Source organism: Dermacentor variabilis, chromosome 5 (genome assembly GCF_050947875.1).
Source record: "Dermacentor variabilis isolate Ectoservices chromosome 5, ASM5094787v1, whole genome shotgun sequence".
Lineage (NCBI taxonomy): Eukaryota > Metazoa > Arthropoda > Arachnida > Ixodida > Ixodidae > Dermacentor > Dermacentor variabilis.
Genome location: NC_134572.1, coordinates 49,865,455 through 49,885,905, shown reverse-complemented (window position 1 = coordinate 49,885,905; position 20,451 = coordinate 49,865,455). Strand labels below are relative to the sequence as shown.

The 20,451-nt window shown below is 42.6% G+C and overlaps 1 protein-coding gene across 1 annotated transcript in view; it reads left to right on the top strand.

Moving 5' to 3' along the window:
* The window catches only part of Alg7 (Alg7 dolichyl-phosphate N-acetylglucosaminephosphotransferase), a 28,067-nt gene extending 7,844 nt beyond the window's left edge, over nucleotides 1–20,223 (top strand). Inside the window, exons 3-8 of the mRNA XM_075692435.1 lie at nucleotides 300–513; nucleotides 3,325–3,471; nucleotides 7,737–7,821; nucleotides 14,881–15,069; nucleotides 15,643–15,886; nucleotides 20,084–20,223. Coding sequence (XP_075548550.1) covers nucleotides 300–513; nucleotides 3,325–3,471; nucleotides 7,737–7,821; nucleotides 14,881–15,069; nucleotides 15,643–15,886; nucleotides 20,084–20,149 — 945 coding nt within the window. The 3' untranslated portion in view covers nucleotides 20,150–20,223. The remainder of the gene's footprint in view (nucleotides 1–299; nucleotides 514–3,324; nucleotides 3,472–7,736; nucleotides 7,822–14,880; nucleotides 15,070–15,642; nucleotides 15,887–20,083) is intronic.
* The last annotated feature ends 228 nt before the right edge of the window (nucleotides 20,224–20,451 follow it).

Here is a 20,451-nt window from a genome sequence, read left to right as displayed (position 1 = left end):
ATGTCTGGTTAGTCTCTCACTGGGACACTCTCATTCCCTCATTGCCAAGGCAATCTGAGAGTGCTCTTTTTGACTGCTCATGCAAAGGTCAAAAAGGCACTGTGTACAGTTATGGAAGCAGCATTTTACCGGGACAAAGCAGTGGTGCGGTGGTGGTGGCGACAAAAATTGCCACTCATTACATTGAGTGGGCAAAGTGGGGGTGCCACCCTCGTTATATTGAGTTTGGCTGTGTGGAGCTTCACTTAATATACCTCCGCAGTGTCCCTTTACTGGTGCTGCCTGTCTTCCTTGTGCAGTTTGTCGAGCTTCTGGCGGCGCTACTGTCCATCTGCTGCATGCTGCTGCTGGGCTTTGCGGACGATGTGCTGGACCTCAAGTGGCGGGACAAGCTGCTGTTGCCAACATTGGCATCTCTGCCATTACTCGTCGTCTATTACGTCACCTTCAACAACACGACCATCATTGTGCCCAAGCCCTTCCGCTTTGTGCTTGGCAATGACCTGTGGCTTGGTCAGTTTTGACACTGTCTTTAGCCAGTATTATCTATTTGGCTAGGTTTCAGTGGTCACCTTGAAACAGGCAGCATAGTAACTTGACGTGCAAAAGGGCAAAAGTCAAGGGAATCTATCTTTACTAAAGACAGAAGGACAACACAGAAGCAGCCATGTTTTCTCTCTCTGTTCTCTTTTGTGTGCTGTGGTACTGCTCTGCCTTTTTGGAGAAAGAAATAACAGTGCACATGATATCAACTTATCCTCCCTGCATAAATCAATGAACTGATTGCTTGACTCATCAGTGTTTCATGAGTGTGTCCCCCCAGCACTGCAATTTTCCAGGTTCATACAATGCTTGTTGCTGCGCTCTACTAGGTGCACTGCTAGGCTTTTCTAAACTACCATGCTGGCATTCAGTTACAAGCATATGAGATCAGAAGCTTGCAGCAGTTCTCTGGCAGGATCAAGAACTGCCAATAAGCTGAGCGTAGACTTTAGCGTGCCGTCCGACTTCAGAGGCCATGTGTTGAGCGATTGCCAAAAATGCTAGAGTAGGATGTGAAGCAGCCTATTGATCCTGCAGTTGCACTACGCAGTGTGTACTGCAAGCCACATATGCTGCTGTTCTTGTTTTATTCTTGTGTGATGGTACACGACTCTCACTGAACCCAGCCAGGCACAGTGTATGGTTCATGGAGAATGTGGGAATCAGCAGCTGTAAAGTGCAGAAGTAGAGCAGCCACGGACTTGGCAGCAATGGTACTTTAGGGCCTTGCAGGTCTCTTGACAGCTTTTGATACTTTGAATCTACCTCATCAGATGAGTTACTAGCAGCATTGTGCAATCACAGATTTCTGTCTAATCAGTCTGGAATTCTCAGTAAATTTTAATTCTTATCTAAAGGTGGTTTGTTACGTACATTTCTGTACTCCATTTCATACATAGCAGGCACTGCTACGAAGGCCAGAGCGACTTCTCTGACTGCCCGTATCCCTGACCAAACAATGGTGTGTCACATCTCAAAGAAAGATACAGGTGTGCGTCGGTAGTTCGATCAAGAATTAAGTCTCGTACATTAACATTGCAAAATATTATGTATTTTTACCTGAAAAATGTTGGGGGGGGGGGATCTGAACCTATTTTCCACCTAACGAGCAGAGTGAGATGTTTCTGCGGTGGTTCACAGTGCATCACCTGTGCTTGTGACCAAAACATAGTACACCACTTACTGGGAGCACGAAGCTGCATGAATAATTAGGGGTGTGTTAATATTAAAATTTTCAATTATGAAGCGCGTATGAATACTTAGCTTCAAATATCAAATAATGGTATGCACATGCATTTATTAGCAAGTTGGGTTTATTTGTTATGGTGGAACATTGCAATTGTATTGTCTATGTTCGTAAGCTAGACTAGTGAGCCATTATACTAAAACATTGTGTATTTGGCTCAGGTTAACTTGGAAAATTTGGTAATAGCCACCAGCTGTCCTCGCCAGCCTTTGCCTTGTTATACCGCATCAAATGCTCGTAAACTCGAAAGAACTTCAGCCTGTGCCAGTTGACAGTCATTGCACTTGCTGTCAAGCTATAAGCTCTGGAATTGGGGGTGACACTGCAAAAAAGAAGAAAAGGGCACCTTCGTTGCCCACAAACCCGTTGCTCTTGCCACTGAAAGGCTGGTTTTACCATAAAGTTTAGAATTTAAGTGGCTAATTGTGCTTTACAGGCAAAATTTCGCTAGCAGCGCAAAATCGTCACAAAATTCAGCACGAAATCGCCCCAGTATTCTTAGATTGAATGGAAGAAAAAATTATGAGAAGCGTGTTTGCTCTCGCACAGCCAGCAATTTATTCGATTTGATTCGAATATCCGTATCCAACCGAATAATCAAACATCTTTGAATATATATTTTTCAAATCGAATACGAATATTAAGAAGATAATATTTGATAATATTCGAACTTTTCTAATATTCGCACACCACTACAAATAATACGTCATTTGATGTAAACTTGCCTTTGCAAGTAGTGTTTTTAATATACGAAGTAGTTATACCTTGGAAAGCGTTGCACATAAAAAATAACTCCACTGCAAAATGCACGGAGTGACCACACTATTTGTGTAACTTCCACAGCATTGCCTGCTATGTATGAAATGGAATATAGGTAATGCTTCATTTCTTAAAATGAGATTTTGAATGCATGTGTTTCTATGGAAATATCAAAGTGAATTATGATTATTCTTATATTCATTAGTTTATGACGTCATGTTTCGTTAATATGAGGCATGAGTGCATGTGAATAGCTTTCATATAGAGACTGAAGGTCATGATGGCATTGCTGTCTTAGCTGGTAGAAGCTGCTCCCACCAAAAAGCCAAGAAAAATGAAATATTGCAGAGAGGGAATTGCACCTAAAAAAAAAGAAAGAATTGTGTTGGAATGTTAGCAAGTGTTGAAATGAGGCTTGCTTCAGCATCATAAATTTGTATTCAGCATACTTGAAACACTAAGCTTGTTCTTTATTTTTCAGCCAAATATTCTGTTTAAACTTAGATGTGGTCATTGATGTTGAATGTAAAACAGCAATTGATCAGCAGGATTCATTTTCATAGGATCTCAAAGATTTGTAACATACTATGACACAAGCCAGAACCCCATTGGTTCGATACACCTTGGTCTGTTTTCCTGCTTTCTTTCAAATATTGTATTCCATGATGCAAAGTGAATTTACCACCTATGTAGATATCTGAGCATAGCACGAATGGCATAAATTTGTCTGCATCACACACAAGTACCCTTCATACTAAATGTGGATTATCTTGCAGGTCCATTATACTACATATACATGGGCATGCTTGCTGTGTTCTGCACAAATGCCATCAACATACTTGCCGGCATCAATGGTCTTGAAGCTGGCCAGTCTGCTGTCATTGCTACCTCCATCATAATTTTTAATCTGATAGAATTGTTTGGTGAGTGCTCTTTATAAGCCTGTGGTAATTTGTGATATAAAGTAGAATTTGAAACAGAACAGCGCGGTTTTGATGGGGACAAGCAGGGAGAAACGACATGTACGTCAAAACCGCGCTGTTCCCTGGTTCCCATTAAAACCACGCTGTTCTGTTTCAAATATGGCTTGCCAACTCGTCCAAACGTCCGTTTTAACAAATAAAGTAGAAGCTTGATAAAGGGAAGTCGCTTAAATGGAATTGCCACTTGAATGGATTAGCAGCCTCTAATTAGCTGATATTGTATTTAGGTAATGCAAATAATTTTTGTTAATCGGAACCAAAATTTTTGTAACTCTCTGTAAACAGAGCCAAAAAAGCAAGCTTTAAAGGATTTTTTTTTCTTTTTCAGAAAGAGGCAGAACCTGAAACACATTTCTTGTGACATCTGTCTTCATTCCATGAAGTTGTCCTCAAAGAGGGGTAGAAAAGGCTTAGTCAGGCAAATATTTGATAGATTTTTAATGCATAGAATAGCAGAGCACACCTGGACAACTTGTAGCCGTCACTCGCTCCGTAGACGACCAAAATAAGGGCAACCAAAATTTTGATGCCTTATAGTGCGCCATACCTTGTGGTCTTGAGAGTATAATAAATGAATAAATGAATGAATTAATTCGATAATTTGGGATCCCCCTGCTCACTACATGTTATTCAGCCACTGACAGGAGCAATAAGAGCTATGTTTTTGTTCTGATACATCGCCAACACCTCCCCGAAACCAAAACTAGTGAAGCCTAATCGATCCAGTAGCCATTGGCCACGCTTGAACCATGGGACAAACTAGCTGCTGCATTCACTTCTTTATGCTTAGCAAATCTAACCATGTTCAAAAGGCATATGACATCATGCTGCACCTCTATGCATCTTTCTCAGTAAAAGGAACTCCTATTAAATGGAACATTTTTCTCCACTCCTTTGAGGTTTCTTTTTAACGAGGTTCTACTGTATAGAACTTACATTGGAGTTGCTGGTGTTGCAGAGTCTTGCAGCATTCATGGGTGTCAGCTATCTTTATTGAACCTACTGCTTGCGCTGCTAAGCACAAGGTCACGGGTTTTATTCTTGGCCACGGTGGCTGCATCTTGATGAGGGCAGAATGCAAAAAATGATCTTGTACTGTGGTCACGGAGCAAGAAACATTTAGGAGTGGAAACTCCGCTGTTTGCGGCGACCAGAAAAGGTCCCAAGCCCGTGGAGTCATTATCATGCTGGCGGCCTGGAAAGAAATTGCTGCCATTTGCGGCGGTTGCCAGGGCAACTGGTCGAGCGTGTTGCTCCCGTTCAGCCGCGCGTGCCTGACTTCTATTGAGGGCATGGAGGTAGTGGCTGGAGAGCACGCCAGAGCCGCCTTTCGGGTGCTTCATTTTTTTTTTCGCTGCGGCTTCTACGACGCGCCACATGGCGCCGCCACTGCATACGGCCCTGTCGGCGCATACAATTGTGACCTTATCTGGTCGCCCGCGCTCGCTGGCGCTGACAGGAGTTTCACCTCCTAAATGTCTTCCTCCGTGACCATGGCTAAGACAAAGAATAGAAAATATCAGGTGGTCAAAGTTAATCCAGAGCACTCAGTGACAGCATCCCTTGCGATGTGTCCTGCAGTTTTGAACGTTAAAACACTAAAATTTTATTTATTTTTAAACGAGGTATTATGGTACTGAGGGGTGGTTGCGAGTTCTACCATTAAGACGCCCAGCATTGTTGCACAATTCCTTCTTTTTTACTGTCTAGTAGAGGCAGACACCATGTGATAGGCAATACAATGTGATTTCAGAAACTTAGCAGGTGGATGTGGAAGCTTTGTAACTGGTGAGCTTTCTAAAGACATTCAGATGTCACCTGCTTCACCTAGAATGAAAGTATAAGCCACAAACATATTTGTAATCACGGTCACGAACTGCCGCTAGCTGTTAAAAATTTGACACTCTTTCTGTTAATTTCTATTTATGTGGCTATTGTTAGCTACAACAAGAAAAATAACAAAGAATACACTTGATCAAAATGTACTCAATCACTGCATTGAGATGATGGACAATTTACTGCATAAGATAGAGGCCTGTTTTAGAAATCTATCTCGTGGCCCCTCAAAGCCAGCTTACCTAACCTTGTGTGGTGATATTAAATGCTGCCTCCTTTTGAAAGCATGTACTCTTTAACATGTTCACTGTAGCATGGGTCACTGGTAGGACACACTGGTTATTCTTCGTATGCAGTTGTGTTGGGCTTTCCTGCAGTGTGCTAGAAACATTTTTGCTGGAAATTAATTAAAAGGAAAAATTGTTGTTGCTTATGATTTCAAGCTTCTTGTTACCATCTCTCTGGTGCTTGAGGAAGTTTCAAAAGTGCATGACTCACTGGTGTGTTATAAAGCACCAGAGGAATATGACGAGTGACGTACAGGTGGGTCTTCACACACAGGAATGGGGACTTCAGAACATGCTGCCACAGTCAACGGGCTAAAGCAGTGTTCTTTTTTTTTTCTGTGCTCTGCAATGTTGCCATGCCACAATGTTCGATGCATGTCATAGTGACCTCATGCTCTACACACTAGATTTGTTCATTAAGAGTGTCTCAACCTGTATATAGGCGATCACAGGATAAGTGCTGCTTGTTTATTTTTTATGCAATTGCAATTTTGTTTGTTTACTTTTAGTTTGGCACGAACATTTGTCTACACATCCCTTTCATCACATGGCCAGTTTTTTTGTCAGACCAGAGGTTGCAACCATTGCTATAATACTCCTGAGTTATGAGCACACACAGAGTTTTGCACATGGAGGAAGGAAAAACCTTAGGAGAGAGCATTGCACCAGGCTGTGAGCCTTAACGAGACAACCTCCTCTGACACCACCTTTCCTTCTTTTTCTCTCCCTTTTGTGCCCATTAATGCATTGACTCTATGAAAGTAAGCCCACTGCATACATCACTCACTAGTCTTTGTAGCCCTGACAATAGCAATTTTCAGCCTTTATCTGTGTTCCATCGTTTCAATCCTCACGTTACCATTACGTGGTCGAGCCACTCACTGTTGCCATGAGGTCATACCAGGCCCATTTGCTGCCCTCATGTCACCTGTAATCCTGTTCCCTGCCACTTTCTTACATTGTCATGTCGCCAAGCTTAGCCCTTTGACTGCTGATGTTTTTTTTTTTTTCATATGCTAGTTCAGTGGACAGAAACTGTTTCTTCGTCTTCACTTTCTTCCAACGCAGAATTAATCAGCAGCTTACAAATCCCTTCGTCTGTCACAGTGCAGACAGTTCTGCCACACTGGTTTGTCATGGCTGTCCTGCTGAGACAGGATGACAGAGCACTGAAGCATTTGCTCCACCTGCTATTAGAAATTTAACTTACTACATTTAGGTGTTTTTACGACCTCTCTATAGATGGTAAAACTGGTATGCAATGTTCATTTTTGCATGAGTTGCTTCTTGAGAGGTAGGGAATGCACTGAGAAGACAAAGGAAGCATACTCGTTAGTTGCAGTCTTAAACCATACATGTTCACCAGTTCTCCCAGTCTGACTAGTCGGCACTGAGGAGGTCATATGTTACGAGCCACTTGTCTTGTGTGGATGAAAATAACGACAATCAACAGGACATTGTGTGTATTTCTCTTCAGCCATCTTGCTTACCTAAATCTGTAAACAGCTTGCATGTCAGTATTCTCTGACTTGTAAAGCAAACCCTCTCGGACTTGGCTGACCTTGGCTTCAGCTGCTGTCTTGCCAAATAGCCCACAAACAGAAAGTAAAAGAATTACCTGTCCATTGGTGGTATTGATCTTCGGTCTCCCAGCACAACAACCTGATGCTCAAACCATTATGCCTTAATTGCACGTGTACTCCTTTCGTGTCAGTGCAAATAGCTCTCCGAAACATTGGCACATGCATTACGTCATGCAGAATGTGAGTGAGAGCATGTGCACGCAAGAGCACTCACATGAGCGCAAGAAAACCACCTCACGAAAGCTTCACTTCACGTAGATTCTAACGTGTGCATTGGATATGCATAATGTATGCATAGTATGCACAGTAGTTTTTGTGACTAAGCTTCATAATGGTCTCGTGATGCTCCCTCATAGTCTTTTTTCTTCCTGCATGGTTTTACACTGAAGTTACCTAATTCATTGCCATTTAGGCAGTTTTTCTGCAGTGTTTTGCATGCATTGTGTATTGTGTACAGTATGCCTCATGGATTTTTACTTCTGGTCTCTCTGGTTGCCAGGTGACTGCTGGAAAAGCCACCTTTTTTCACTCTACCTGATGCCTCCATTTCTCTTCACCACCTTGGGTCTCCTGAAGTACAATTGGTGAGTGCTAAGCTCTGTTGCTTTTGACAGAACATTTGTGCAGTGATCTCAGATTAACGTAACTCGCACTAATCAAAGTAAAATGATGCCGAAGGAGTATTGCAAAGGATGCTAGCTACACATTCCGATTCATTTCACAAAAGCTTAGTGCACCATGAGTACCGGAATGTGGGGAAAAAACATACCAGTGGGGAGACAGCGAGATTGGATAGACAGTCTCCAGTTTATTGAGGGCTTCTGGGGCAGGGCATGGCATCCGAGGAGGAATGGAGAAGGTGCTGCCTGTGCTGCAGTCACACTTCACCGAAGCCGGCTTCATTTTTCTTCCTGCGTACCTCACCTGCTCCATGAGTTGGTGGCAGTGGGACTGTCGCATAACTCCTCCACCCAGGACGAACTTGGGAGCAAGAGAAATGAAAATGCATGAGTAGAGGGAAGCATAGCTACCATGATATTGTACCAATTTAGCTGTGATGTGATGCTACGGAGGTTGAATCCAGCCTCCAGCTTGAGTAGCCAGTCTCGCTTGCAGTGGATGTGTTGGAGCATGTTTTGGTATCTGTGCCAGTGTGCTTTGGTAGTTCGCCAGGCAGTGTGTCCTGTCCACTGAGGGCTTGGAAAGGCACTCATTGAGACTCACAGGAGGAGTTCTCAGCCATTCAGGTGGAACTGACGTCATATGTGCATGTATTGAATCACTGTCATTGGCAGGAGCAGGAGAGTACGCTTGCAAAGCTGCATTCGAATTGCCTGGATGAATGGTCAGCATGCCTTGTACCGTATTTATACGAATCTAGGCCGACAGTTTTTTTCAAATAATCACATTCCAAACTCTAGGCTCGGCTCATATTCAAGGATTTTAAAAAACGTGCCAGTTTTTCATTGAAACTGCTAAATATGGGGCATAGCTAGTGCCATCTAGAAAAGTCAGTATCACAGCCACTACTAGCTGTGCTAGTAGCCAACCGTACACAAGCGAGGTCGCTATTTTGACCTGTGTCGTGTCGGCCGTATTGGTGTGCGGCGTGGTGTTATCACGATGGCACTAAGCAGGAGATGCCACTACAGGGCCGCTTTCAAGCGAAAAGTTGTGATAGCCACAGAGGCATCATCGAACCTTAAAGCCAGGCGGGACTTCAGCGTTGACAAGAAAAACGGTCGTCGTTGGAGGGGACAACGACAGCACCTTTTTGTGTGCACTGCAATGAAGATGGCATTTAGCGGACCGAAGAAAGGCCGTCACCATGAAGTGGAGACAGTTTTGGCCGACTTTGTTCAGACGCAGAGAGCGGCTGCTCTTCCAGTAACAACAGAAGTGCTCCAAGCAAAAGCTAGGGAACTTTCGAGAGAGCGAGGCCTAACGCCAAAGGATTTCAAATCCAGCCGGGGCTGGCTTCAGAAATTCATGAAGCGCTTTGGCTTCAGCCTCTGACATTGCACTTCAGTCACCCAGAAGCTGCCAAGCGATTTCAAAGAAAGGCTGATAGCTTTTCAGCGCTACATGCTGCGAAAGAGAGAAGCGGCAGGCTACAACCTTGGGCAAAGCGGCATCGCCGACCAGACGGCTGTGTATTTTGATATGCCAGTGGCGTACACCGTGAATGAAAAGGGTGCCAAGGCGGTGAAGGTGTGCTCTGCGGGCTACGAGAAGCAGTGCGCAACTGTGATGGTGTGCTGCACAGCTAATGGACATAAACTCCCTCCTTATATGATATTTAGAGGGAAGACACTGCCTGCTCGAGTAACTTTCCCAAGAAATGTCATTGTGCATGCAAGTGAGAACGGGTGGATGACGAGTGCCATGGTGGAAGAGTGGGTTAAGATTGTGTGGCGACGGCGTCCAGGAGCTCTTTTGACAAAGAACTCGCTCCTTGTCGTCGACTCTTACCGTGGGCACTTGACCGACAACATGAAGGCTGCGCTTGCCCAAGCGAACATGGACCTCGCTGTCATACCGGGCGGCATGATGGGCCAGTTGCAGCCACTTGATGACTGCATCAACAAACCTTTCAAGAATCGTCTGCGGAAATATGACACGGACTGGTTGACTGACGAAGACCACATGCTAACGGCAACGGGCCGCATCAACCGTGCATCGCTATCGCAGCTGGCAGGCTGGGTAGCTGCAGCGTGGGACGACATCCCAGGTACTTTGATCATGCGCACCTTTAGAAAGTGCAGCATATCTAATGCGCTTGATGGTACCGAAGATAGTGCACTGTTTGAAGGTGACAGTGATAAGGAACACAGCGACGAGTCTAGCAGCAACGACAACGTTGAATGAGTTCTGCACGTTCAGATTCAATAAATGCTGTTTGCATTTTGTGAACGCTGTCCTCGCTTTTTTTGTTCAGCCTACATTCGAGGTAATATATTATTTTTTTGTTGGTTTTGGACTTTTAGGGGGCTGGCTTAGTATCGGGGTCCGCCTAGATCCGAGTAAATACGGTATGTTGGAGGCCCTTGGAATTGGTGGAGATGCAGCGCTCCAGATGAATTCAAGTCAGGGCTGTACGTATGGTGCCACATCAGGAGACGCCTGGATAACACATATCACCGGGAAAGGCATGTCCAGGAAACGAATAGCAGCTGTCATAAAGCCAGGAGGATGACCTCGAGCTGCAGCCAAAGGTGGTTGAAATGTAGGACCGCGAGGAGTGATTAGAGTACCGGGAGTATTTGACGCAGCAGGCTGAGGCTTAGCCGTTTTATTGGATGAACATAGTAATTGTGTGGTGGGGGGCAAGTGGGATGTCACAGGTGGTTCTGATAGGCCTAGCATGAAAGTCCACAGCACAAAGTAGAGCAGGGAGAGGCATGTGGAGGAAAATGAAAATAAAGATGGCAGAATAGTGCGGGAATGTAAAGAGAAGAAAATAAGATGGCACGAAAACTGCTGTCCTGACAAAATTCGTGTATATAGAGTTTGTGACATGAATACTTAGACATGACTATTTAGAGTATGTACATGGTCGGCAGTTCTGTGTGTCTGTTAGACAGTCTGTATGCATGGAGTTTGTGTGGAGGTGATGGGGTTGACCAATGTTCTCTGGTGGTTGTGGCTAAGAGTGGCGTTGTGGATTCGTGTTGCAAGGCATTGTGGCACAAAGTTTGCGAAGGAGGCAGACACCCATGCTCGAAGTGACATGTAGTTGTGTCGTCAACTCTTTCGAGTAGCATTCACTCAGACTCGTACGTTGACATACACGTCTGACTACACACCATAATGCAGTTGGAGAGGTGCGGATTGGAGTATTTCCTCTTTCCCCAAAAATGGTGCTCCTAGATTTTAATTGCACAATTGTGCTTAAACATTATTTTTTCGTGTAAGAACCTCGAGTAAAATTGAACTGAAAGGCAGTTTCTTGAAGGGTTTTTTGACACCTTGTGAATGCCAGTACATCAACAGCATTTCTTGAACATTTCTTAACCTAAGATGTTTCATGGCTACACAAATAAATATTTCTTATGAGGAAGCTTTAGCTCAGGACCAACTTCGATGGCACTTAATCAAATACATGTTAAATGCAGAAATGCTTCTTTGAGATAACCCCTGGACTGATTTGAGTGAAGTTTGTTTCATTTGAGAGAGAAAGGCTAGTTCAAGTGACTGTTGCAAGAAGAATTTTGATTTAGAGCCTGGAATCTCTTACAAGCTTTTTTAAATATAGTAAGTTTCAAAAAGTAGCTGCATGAAGTTTACTCATCTGTAACTCTGCAACAATAACAAGTATGGCAGTTACGTAAACTGCACCCCTTAAAGCATCTAAAGCAGACAAATCCAGTATATAAGTTTGCAGCTTGCATAAATTTGTTGTAGTGTTGACAATTGTTAAGTTCTACTCACATTTTAGCGGTAATTTTGTACACTTTATATCTACTATTAGCAGCAGTTCACAGAATTGTGATATATTTTTCACTGCATAGCTACAAAGTGGTAAACTTTATAGTTTACTTTCTCTAAAAATGTGAAATCTTCACAAAATTTTGTTAAGTAATTGCTGGCCTAAATCAAAATTCAGCCTCAACAGTCATTAGATTTAAACTTTTTCTTTTAAGTGCAACAAACCTCATCAAAATGGGTACAGTGGTTGCCAAGAAAAATTATCTTTCTATTTCCATGTATTTAGATAGGAGCCCCTGAGCGAAAGCTCCCTTCCCTCTTAAATTAAAGTTGTTATAAAATTTCTTGGTTGATATGCAATATCAATGTTTACTCACATGACATAGTACAACAAGTGCATGAGGAAAACGGAAGCATACTATTGAACTATTGAGATTGGAACCTAATGAGCAGAGGCCTTGTCATCCTTGCTCAAAATTTAATGACTCAAAAGTGATGCTTTTCACATTTGACACAGCCCTACATCCTAGTGCAAGCCCTTGAGTTTTCATAACAAATTGTTATATCACATTGTCTATTTTGTTTAAAACTGACTTGTTCTGTCCAATCAGCTCGATTACTTATTGGCACTCCCTCGTGCCGATAAGTGCTAACTGAAACATAAATGCATTTTGCCATAGATTTTGAGGTGTTTCTTTAAGTTGTTGCCAAGCACACTATTTCTACTATTTAATATCACCTAATTACTGCTCAACTTCAGTTCTGCAGTTGGGACATGCACTACAGCATGATTAAGAACAAGTTTATTTGTGAAGTTTTATTAATTTCTGCACTTAATAAATTCTAATGTGCACTTTATTTTTTCAGAGCAGTGTACTAAAAATGACATGCATGTTGGATTTGAGTACAAATTGAAACAACATATTTACTAAAAATGTTTCTTATCCAATCAAATCCACATGGCACGGAAGCTGTAGAAATTGTGCTTTGTGCCTATTCCATAAGTTCGTCAGGCTGGTATGGTCTGCAGTGCAAGAAATGCGGTGTTTCAGATGCCATAGATGGCACTGAATATGAGATACTGTGAGCTGTTTATATTGATAAGGCCTCTGAAAGCCGCAATGAGTGATGCCCGCTCCACTGTAGCCATCTGAACAATTGAGCATTACTGTTTTTCATTCCATGAAAAACTGGTGGGTGGGCAATGAAAACCATTGTGTTTATCATTTCTGGCCATGAAATTGAGGTGCATTTTTAAATGGAGCATGCAATAAAATAGGGTAAATACAGTACGTAATATTATTCTGTAATTTACCTTTCACAGTGGTTATTCACAGGCTGGAATGCCAGGCTGCATTCCATAAATACTCCTATGAATTGGAAATTTATTAAACTTTGTAGATTTTACAATACATAAGCATGTTTGCTGTTAAACATAGTTTTGAATGTGTTTGACTGAAATAAGCGATGAAAAATAGTGTGCACACACCGTCCTGATGGAAATAAAATGAACGAAGTTATAACACAGGCTGATAGGTCCGGCATATTCAAGGAACATGAAAAAGTGATATGATGTTTCACATCTGGCCAGTTTCCCCTTTACCTTTTTGCAACATTTCTATTAAACATAATAATTAATTGCCCCTATACTTTCTCTGGCTTTATTGACTACTTCTTTCTCATTGACTCATGTCACAGAGGGGCCGCTAGTCTTTGAGCTTTGTGGGCTCAAAGTGTAGGCAGGAGGAAGGAGGGTGATGAATGCATGCTCAGTTGGGGGGCAATGGTGACTAGGACATCTGTGCAGTTTGCTCGTTGTTTGCCACATGCCACTAGTATGCTCTTGGCTCTAGAATATGCTGGAAATAGTATTCTTGGACCACTGTTGTTCAATTTCTATGTCAATGATATTACTTGCATAAACCAAAAACCAACATTCATCATATATGCATATGACACAACACTTTTATTTCGTCATACTGATTGCAATTCGCTTCAACGTGACATAAATGAATGCCTGGAAAATTTGAGCGCATGGACTACATTGAACTCATTAGAGATAAATGCTTACAAAACCAAAGCCATTCTTTTCATTCCAAGACAATTGACCGCCGCACTAACAGGAAATCCTATTCTTAACAATTCTGCCGTGGAGGTGGTTGACTCTGTTAAAACACTTGGAGCGTACTTTCATAAGTATATGTCCTGGAATAGCTACATCAATTGCATAATTACTCGGATATCAAAAGCTGTCAGCATATTGGCAAACTTACATTTCTTTCTACCATCTAGTATTAAATTGTCTATCTACTATGCACTGTTTGCTCTCACTTGAATTATTGCTTGCTTGTTTGGGGTAAAACAACTTTAATAAACATAAACCATCTGCATACGCTTCAAGAGAAAGCACTTCAACACATAGTTGGTGAGCCTTTCCATGCCCATACTAAACCCTTTTTCGAGTGCTTTAACCTTATCTGCATTCCCAGTCTTTACGCATATACACTGGCAATAAAATACCAGCAAAATGTTATCACCCCTGAGAAGATGCTAGATTCTATTGCTCATTTAACATTGAAGACACACATTTACCCTACACGTCATACAGATATTTGAAGCAAGCCATATTCCCGCACATGTTATGGTACACAGATGCTTCGACACACTCTCCCTGCTTTTTTGAATTATCTGCATGAGAATGAGATTGCAATAAAAAAATGAAAAAAAAAACTTTATGCATACTTTTTGTTATACAACTGTAGGACACCTTGTATTTATATTTTGTACATTTTGTACGATTCTCTCACATTACACTCATTCACATTGTTATATGCTTTATAGTCTCTTCTACATCCCTTCATTTTACTGATGCCTGTGCTTGTATCACATTTGTGTAATAATTGCGACTGAATTGTATGACTAAGTAAATTTTTTTTCCGTGGTCACCACGGCTGTCTGTTACGTAAGCGGGGACCTGAACCTTCGTCAAGAGAACTAGTTTTCACTTTTTATTCAGGCCTCCCTCAATTTCTTTAGGGAAGAATAAACTTAATTTGATTTGATTTGATTTGATTTGAATACGATGGGTTGCATTTATTCCATAGGTCGGACTGAAGTACATGAGTCCCACCTCTCTGCATTGCTTGCATAAGTTGTGATGGCTTGCTTGTATGTAGAAGGAAACAGCTATTATCGTGCTGTTTTCTTTGTTGCAGGTACCCATCTCAAGTTTTTGTTGGTGACACATTCTGCTACTTTGCTGGCATGACCTTTGCCGTGGTGGGCATCCTGGGCCATTTCAGCAAGACCATGCTACTGTTCTTTCTTCCACAAGTGTTCAACTTCCTGTACAGTGTGCCGCAGCTCTTTCACCTGGTTCCGTGCCCAAGACACAGGCTTCCGAGGTACCACTGCCACTTCGGCCTCTTGCTTTGAACAGAGAATGAGACGTCAACATATATTAAATTGAATGCTAGCAGCTCTTTCCATACTGTGCCAATAGTGAAGCGCGAAGTAAAGTTTTTATGCAGTTACAGTAAGACATGAAAGCTAGGGCAATGATGAGTTTCATGTGAATGATGTTGTTGGAGATGCTGTTAATTCCCCTGAACTTCTTTTAGCTGAAAATTTTGCTTAACTTCAGCACGCGGCATTTCATTACTAGTTATATACACAATCTGGACCTCACAGCAACCCTGTAAGTCATCACTGTTGCTGAAAAGTCTATGCCTCTTCTTCTCCCTCTCTTTTTTTTTCTTTAAGTTCGTGAGCTTGCCTAGATATGTAGAGTAGTATAAAAATTTGTGACCATGTGCCATATGGTGTCCATTCATTTTAGTTCACATTCAGTGCACACGCATACACATTCTAGTACCCAGTGGTTTGAAAGGAAGGGTTGTAGATGTAATGCCCACTATAGCTTCAAGTCATACGGCTGAAAAGCCATTGTTAACTGTTTCCATTGCTGTCACATGCAGATTCTGTGCGGAGGAAGACAAAATGGAAGCAAGCACAGTGCGGTTCCGGGTGTCCTCGCTTCATCCTATGGGGAAACTGGTGCTCCACTTCTATCGAAGCTTAGGTCTGGTGCAGTGCAAACCAGTACACGAGAAAGACAGTGACGAGGTGGACTGCAGCAACTTCACGCTCATAAATCTTGTGCTCGTGTGGGGTGGCAAGCGGCATGAGCAGTCGGTCACCACTGCGCTCCTCGCTATCCAGGTATCTTAATTGGCAGCTTATCACAAACATGAAACAGCAAATTATGCTTTCGTTATTTCCAGTCTTTGTTGCTGTTCAAGTGAGAGCAGCTTGTATTGGGAAGCAAATAATAACCACACCCAAGTGTGTTTTCAGCAAAGGACATCGTGACTGTACGATCAGAGCAAATGGTGAAATGTGTGTACCATTCCCTGTATGATCTAACATGACCCACAAAGCCTAAACAGCAGCTGATCTTGCACATGAAGCAAAAAAGTGGGCTTTTGTAATTTGCTATCTTTAGCGTATCAAAAACACTACTATTTTTCAGAATTGTGAGGTATCAAACTTATTGTAGCAAAAATGATATGTTGGGCCTTGCGGGATTGAAGCTGCGAAGACATCCCAGTCACAGTGTGGTTAGACTATGGTTTAACCAAGGTAAATGGGCTAAAAATTCATTGAAGTGAATTTAACTCAAATTCTCTGCTGCTGGGCCAAAGATTGTGTTCTATTGAAAAACACTTGTTGGAAGTCAGCAGCAATATAGCTGAATGACATCTACTTACCAAAAGTGACAAGTTTTGTTTTGCCTTTGACAAATTCCCTTCTGCTTTAGTTTATGCATGTAGAGTGGATTCTTTCAGAAACTAACCTGCGAAGGCTTATAAAGTGTCAATCTTAACAAAATAGCTGGAGTTTTTGTGCCAGCAGTTTCATAATGGTTATTGGCAAAAAATAGTGACTAAGATAGGCTGAGTGAAAGAAAAAGCCATTGATGAATATTCATGATTTCATCTTTCCACACTCACATTCTTACCATTTTACCGTCTTTTTTTTGTCTCAAATTCTTGAAGCAGATTGCTTTAAACATACAGTGTTAAAACTTTAGCTTAGCATGTGCATGTGGCTACAGAGACTTCACTGTGAACTTAAAGTGAAATTAATTAATTAATTCATTAATTGAATAAACCTCGAATTTAAGGGAGGTAGCGAATTCAGTACTCATCATTTTCTGCACCATGAAAGAGATTGCAGGCAACAGGAAAAGACACCAAATTCTTATACAGTGCTTGTATCTTGTTTATTCTGCTGCTGACTCCATAATTACAGCATTGAGCCTGAACTCCTCAAGCACACAACAGTGATTCATTATAATTATTGCAATCAGTTCAAAGTGTGTAGCAGATGCACTGCAGCTTTAGGCTTAAAGCAGGGATTGTCATTACATCACCATTGATGTGGGGTTCAGTTGTCATCGTTAAGTGTTCACACGACACACTGTGACTGTTTCACTGAAAGCTGAGCATACTAGGCACTCAACAGGATAGTAGATGACATTTGTACTACACACTGCACCATATCTGTCTGAAACTAATGAACTGAAACTGAAAGGATGTGGGCGGAGGGCCCTTTGCAATCCCAGAGAAGTGACAGTGTAGCACCAGGCTTGTCTTTTATTGCGTGCATAGAAACGCAGAGTGAAGGATGGAAGAATGGCTGACGTTGGGCACATGCCAAGCCTTCAGCCACACAGTCATGGTGCGACTTGTGACCCATGTACCAAGCTGACTGACATATGCGTCAGGGTTTTGTGATACTGCTATTCTTGACCACCAACTCAAATTTCTGTGGTCTAACAATGAGTCCTGCTTCATGCCTATCAGTGCTGAACTTAGGATGTGCTTGGATTGGTTGCATTAACTCTTTTTGGTCCATGATTCCTGTAGAAATCGTAATGTTTTGCAGGAATTATCCAACCTAGACAAAAACAAACAACAAAACTATTAGAGTGTTTCATTTGAGCATCTTTACAGTCCGCTACACTCGGTGTTTCCCTGCTAAGCCACAGTGGAGCGGCAGGCGATTCTCATGTTTTAGTTATACTTTTAGTGGAGCGGAGCGAACCTTTCATAGTTGCAGCGCCCTCTGGCCGAATTCAGGGTAGTGAAACAAAAGAAAAACACCCATTGGTCTCTTTTATAAAGTAAAAAGAATATATGTAACTTATTTGTCCATGAAATATCTAGACGTGCGCTTGTAATGTGTTACCATTCCATTTTATCTAGTGGAAAATAAAGCGCCATCTTGGGGAATGCCATGTCATAGCCAGCAAGCTTGCATTCTGCATCCGACCCAATCTTCTCTGACGCAAATGCGCTGTACAGCGCACACCACATCCTCCCACGCTGTGGGGTTTTCAAAGGGGCCAGCACTTACAACTTCTTTCCCGAAACATAAATTTTCGTTTATGCGAAATTGCTTTCATGGATTGCGCTGCGCAGACAAACACAAAGGCACGGCTGAAGTGCACGGCATGGTCGAGAACATGCCACTGGAGGCAGCCATCTTGGAAAGAGTGAGGCAAGTGTGGTACCTCGATGCAAGCGCGACAGAAGGCGCCTGCATCGACCACTCTTGCTAGCAAAAGACGACAGTGACGTTCCATGCTCCGCTTGGGCAGCTTGTTAGTTGACCGTGTTTCTCACTCCGCTAGCCCACTTGTGGCTATGTGGAGGGTGCATGCGCATTCGCGCTTCCACTCCACTCAGCCGCTGAGCGGAGCATAAAGACGCCAAACTAAAACACACAATTTTTTAGCAATGTGAGTGTCAGCAATTCTAATTACATAATTTGTGAACTTTGTGCCGCAGGTAAATGTAGCTTTCCCTGAAATTTCACAAATGTCCACGCATCACATTACGATGAGGTCTTATGCCACAGCACTCTATTTTTAAAGCCTGCTGTCTAATGCACATATCTTGCCTTGGGTGTCACATAAATGGTTTTCAGATAATCTGTCGCCATATTTCAAACCATAATGGTTGTGAAATAGGAAGTTCGATGAACCACATGCTGCTTACAACACATTGTGTTTTTGTCAGTTCATGAGAAAAACAGTCAATTCATTGCGAGAATCTCGAGTGGAAATATTCCTTTGGACATTTTTCATTCATATGTCTATGATATGATATTTTCACTTCATTAAAAAATTCAGATTAGCAAGGGTTAAAGGATGAGATTTAACTAATGATTTCTTGTGCTTTTGGGGAATTGGGGCTTGGCACAGTATAGCAGCTAGCTACCTACAAAGGAAAAAATTAGTGTCAAGTTGGAGCTAATATTGTGAAGAGGGCACTCGTCTTTATCAGGCACTTTGTGGGCGAAGCTCACGAAATTCGTCTATGATGAAGGCGAACCAAGTTGTCGCGCTCATGGCATCCGCCCACCAAAACACAGAAAACCAAGGCCCTGTAAGAGTTGGGGTCGGGCATGTCAAAAGGGGGTAGCCGGCCCATGCCGTCGTCCGACTCATCCGCACTACAGACGTTGTTGAAGGGAGGATTTTGTTCTCATCAAGAATGAAGAGTATGGGATTTATTTACGATATCTACATGAAGGGTGGAGAACGTTACATTTCATCAGGCTAGCATGACTGAAACAAAGCACACTGAGGAGCCGAAAGCGTCTGTCCTCCCTAGATCCCTAGGCCAGGTAAAACTGCCGTCCAAACTCTGTCCAGTCGGAGCGTCCAAAGTCGTCGAAGGACCTGCCTTTGAGGGCGAGGGTTCACGCTCACTCCCGTACTTTTGTTTCACTGAACACACTGAAAGGAGTGGGGCCTCGTATACAGGGGTTGTCGTGCTCGACCCAAGCCGGCAAGTCTTGGTTCCTGAGCTGAATCCGCAGTTAGCTGCCGCGCCTGTCAAATGACTGATTATTACCAGATTCCGGGGGGAATGCGGAATCCAAATAATCTGAATTAAATTGGTCCATGAAGGTGACAGCGGACCAGCTAACAATACTCGGTCCGCCAAATGTGTCTCGCCTTGCGGCGCCAGTAGTCTGTCCGAGGGAGACGCATTGTTGGCTTCACGAAGTGATTTGTCGTAGCAGGCTAGGAGAGGCTAGAAGGTAACTACCCCCGCTGGCCGATCATAACAGCCCCCATAAAGGGACTCCGCACACACCTCTAATGCTAAAGGCAACTGGGGCTTCCCATGTGCAAACATTGTTGATCACTTCAGATCTCCGTCTTCCTGTGAGCGTATTGTCTTGTCGAGACAGAAATTTTGTCACTTACTCTGTTATGAGACCAACTCTCATTAACTAGCATTTCTGTATTGTAAGATGTTTGAAATCTTCATGTAGTCTGCAACAGTGGGTTGCATGATTCATGGCACCTAATTATGTCTTTTATTATGTTCTGTTTTTCAGGTTTGGTCCAGCGTTGTGGCATTTGGCATACGATATGGCCTTGCAAGGCTTTTTTATGACTTCTAGTCCACCTCCATCTTTCAAAAACTTTTTTCTGCAGTTTTTTTTTTATAATAAAGTGTTTTTTCACACACTGTGTACTACCTGTGCCTTTGTCATTTGAGTTATGTTGCTTTGTTTAAACCTTTGCTTTAGCATTTGTTAATTACTGACAGCTGCCATTAAAGGATTACATCGTCTTCATTTTAATGTCACAGTTTTAAGGCATAATCCTTCAGCTTTAACTGAGACCGACTTTCAGCATTGCTGCAGCCTCTTAATTACATTTTTTCAAATGGCAGCAAAAGTAGATCCAAGAAAGGAGCTAC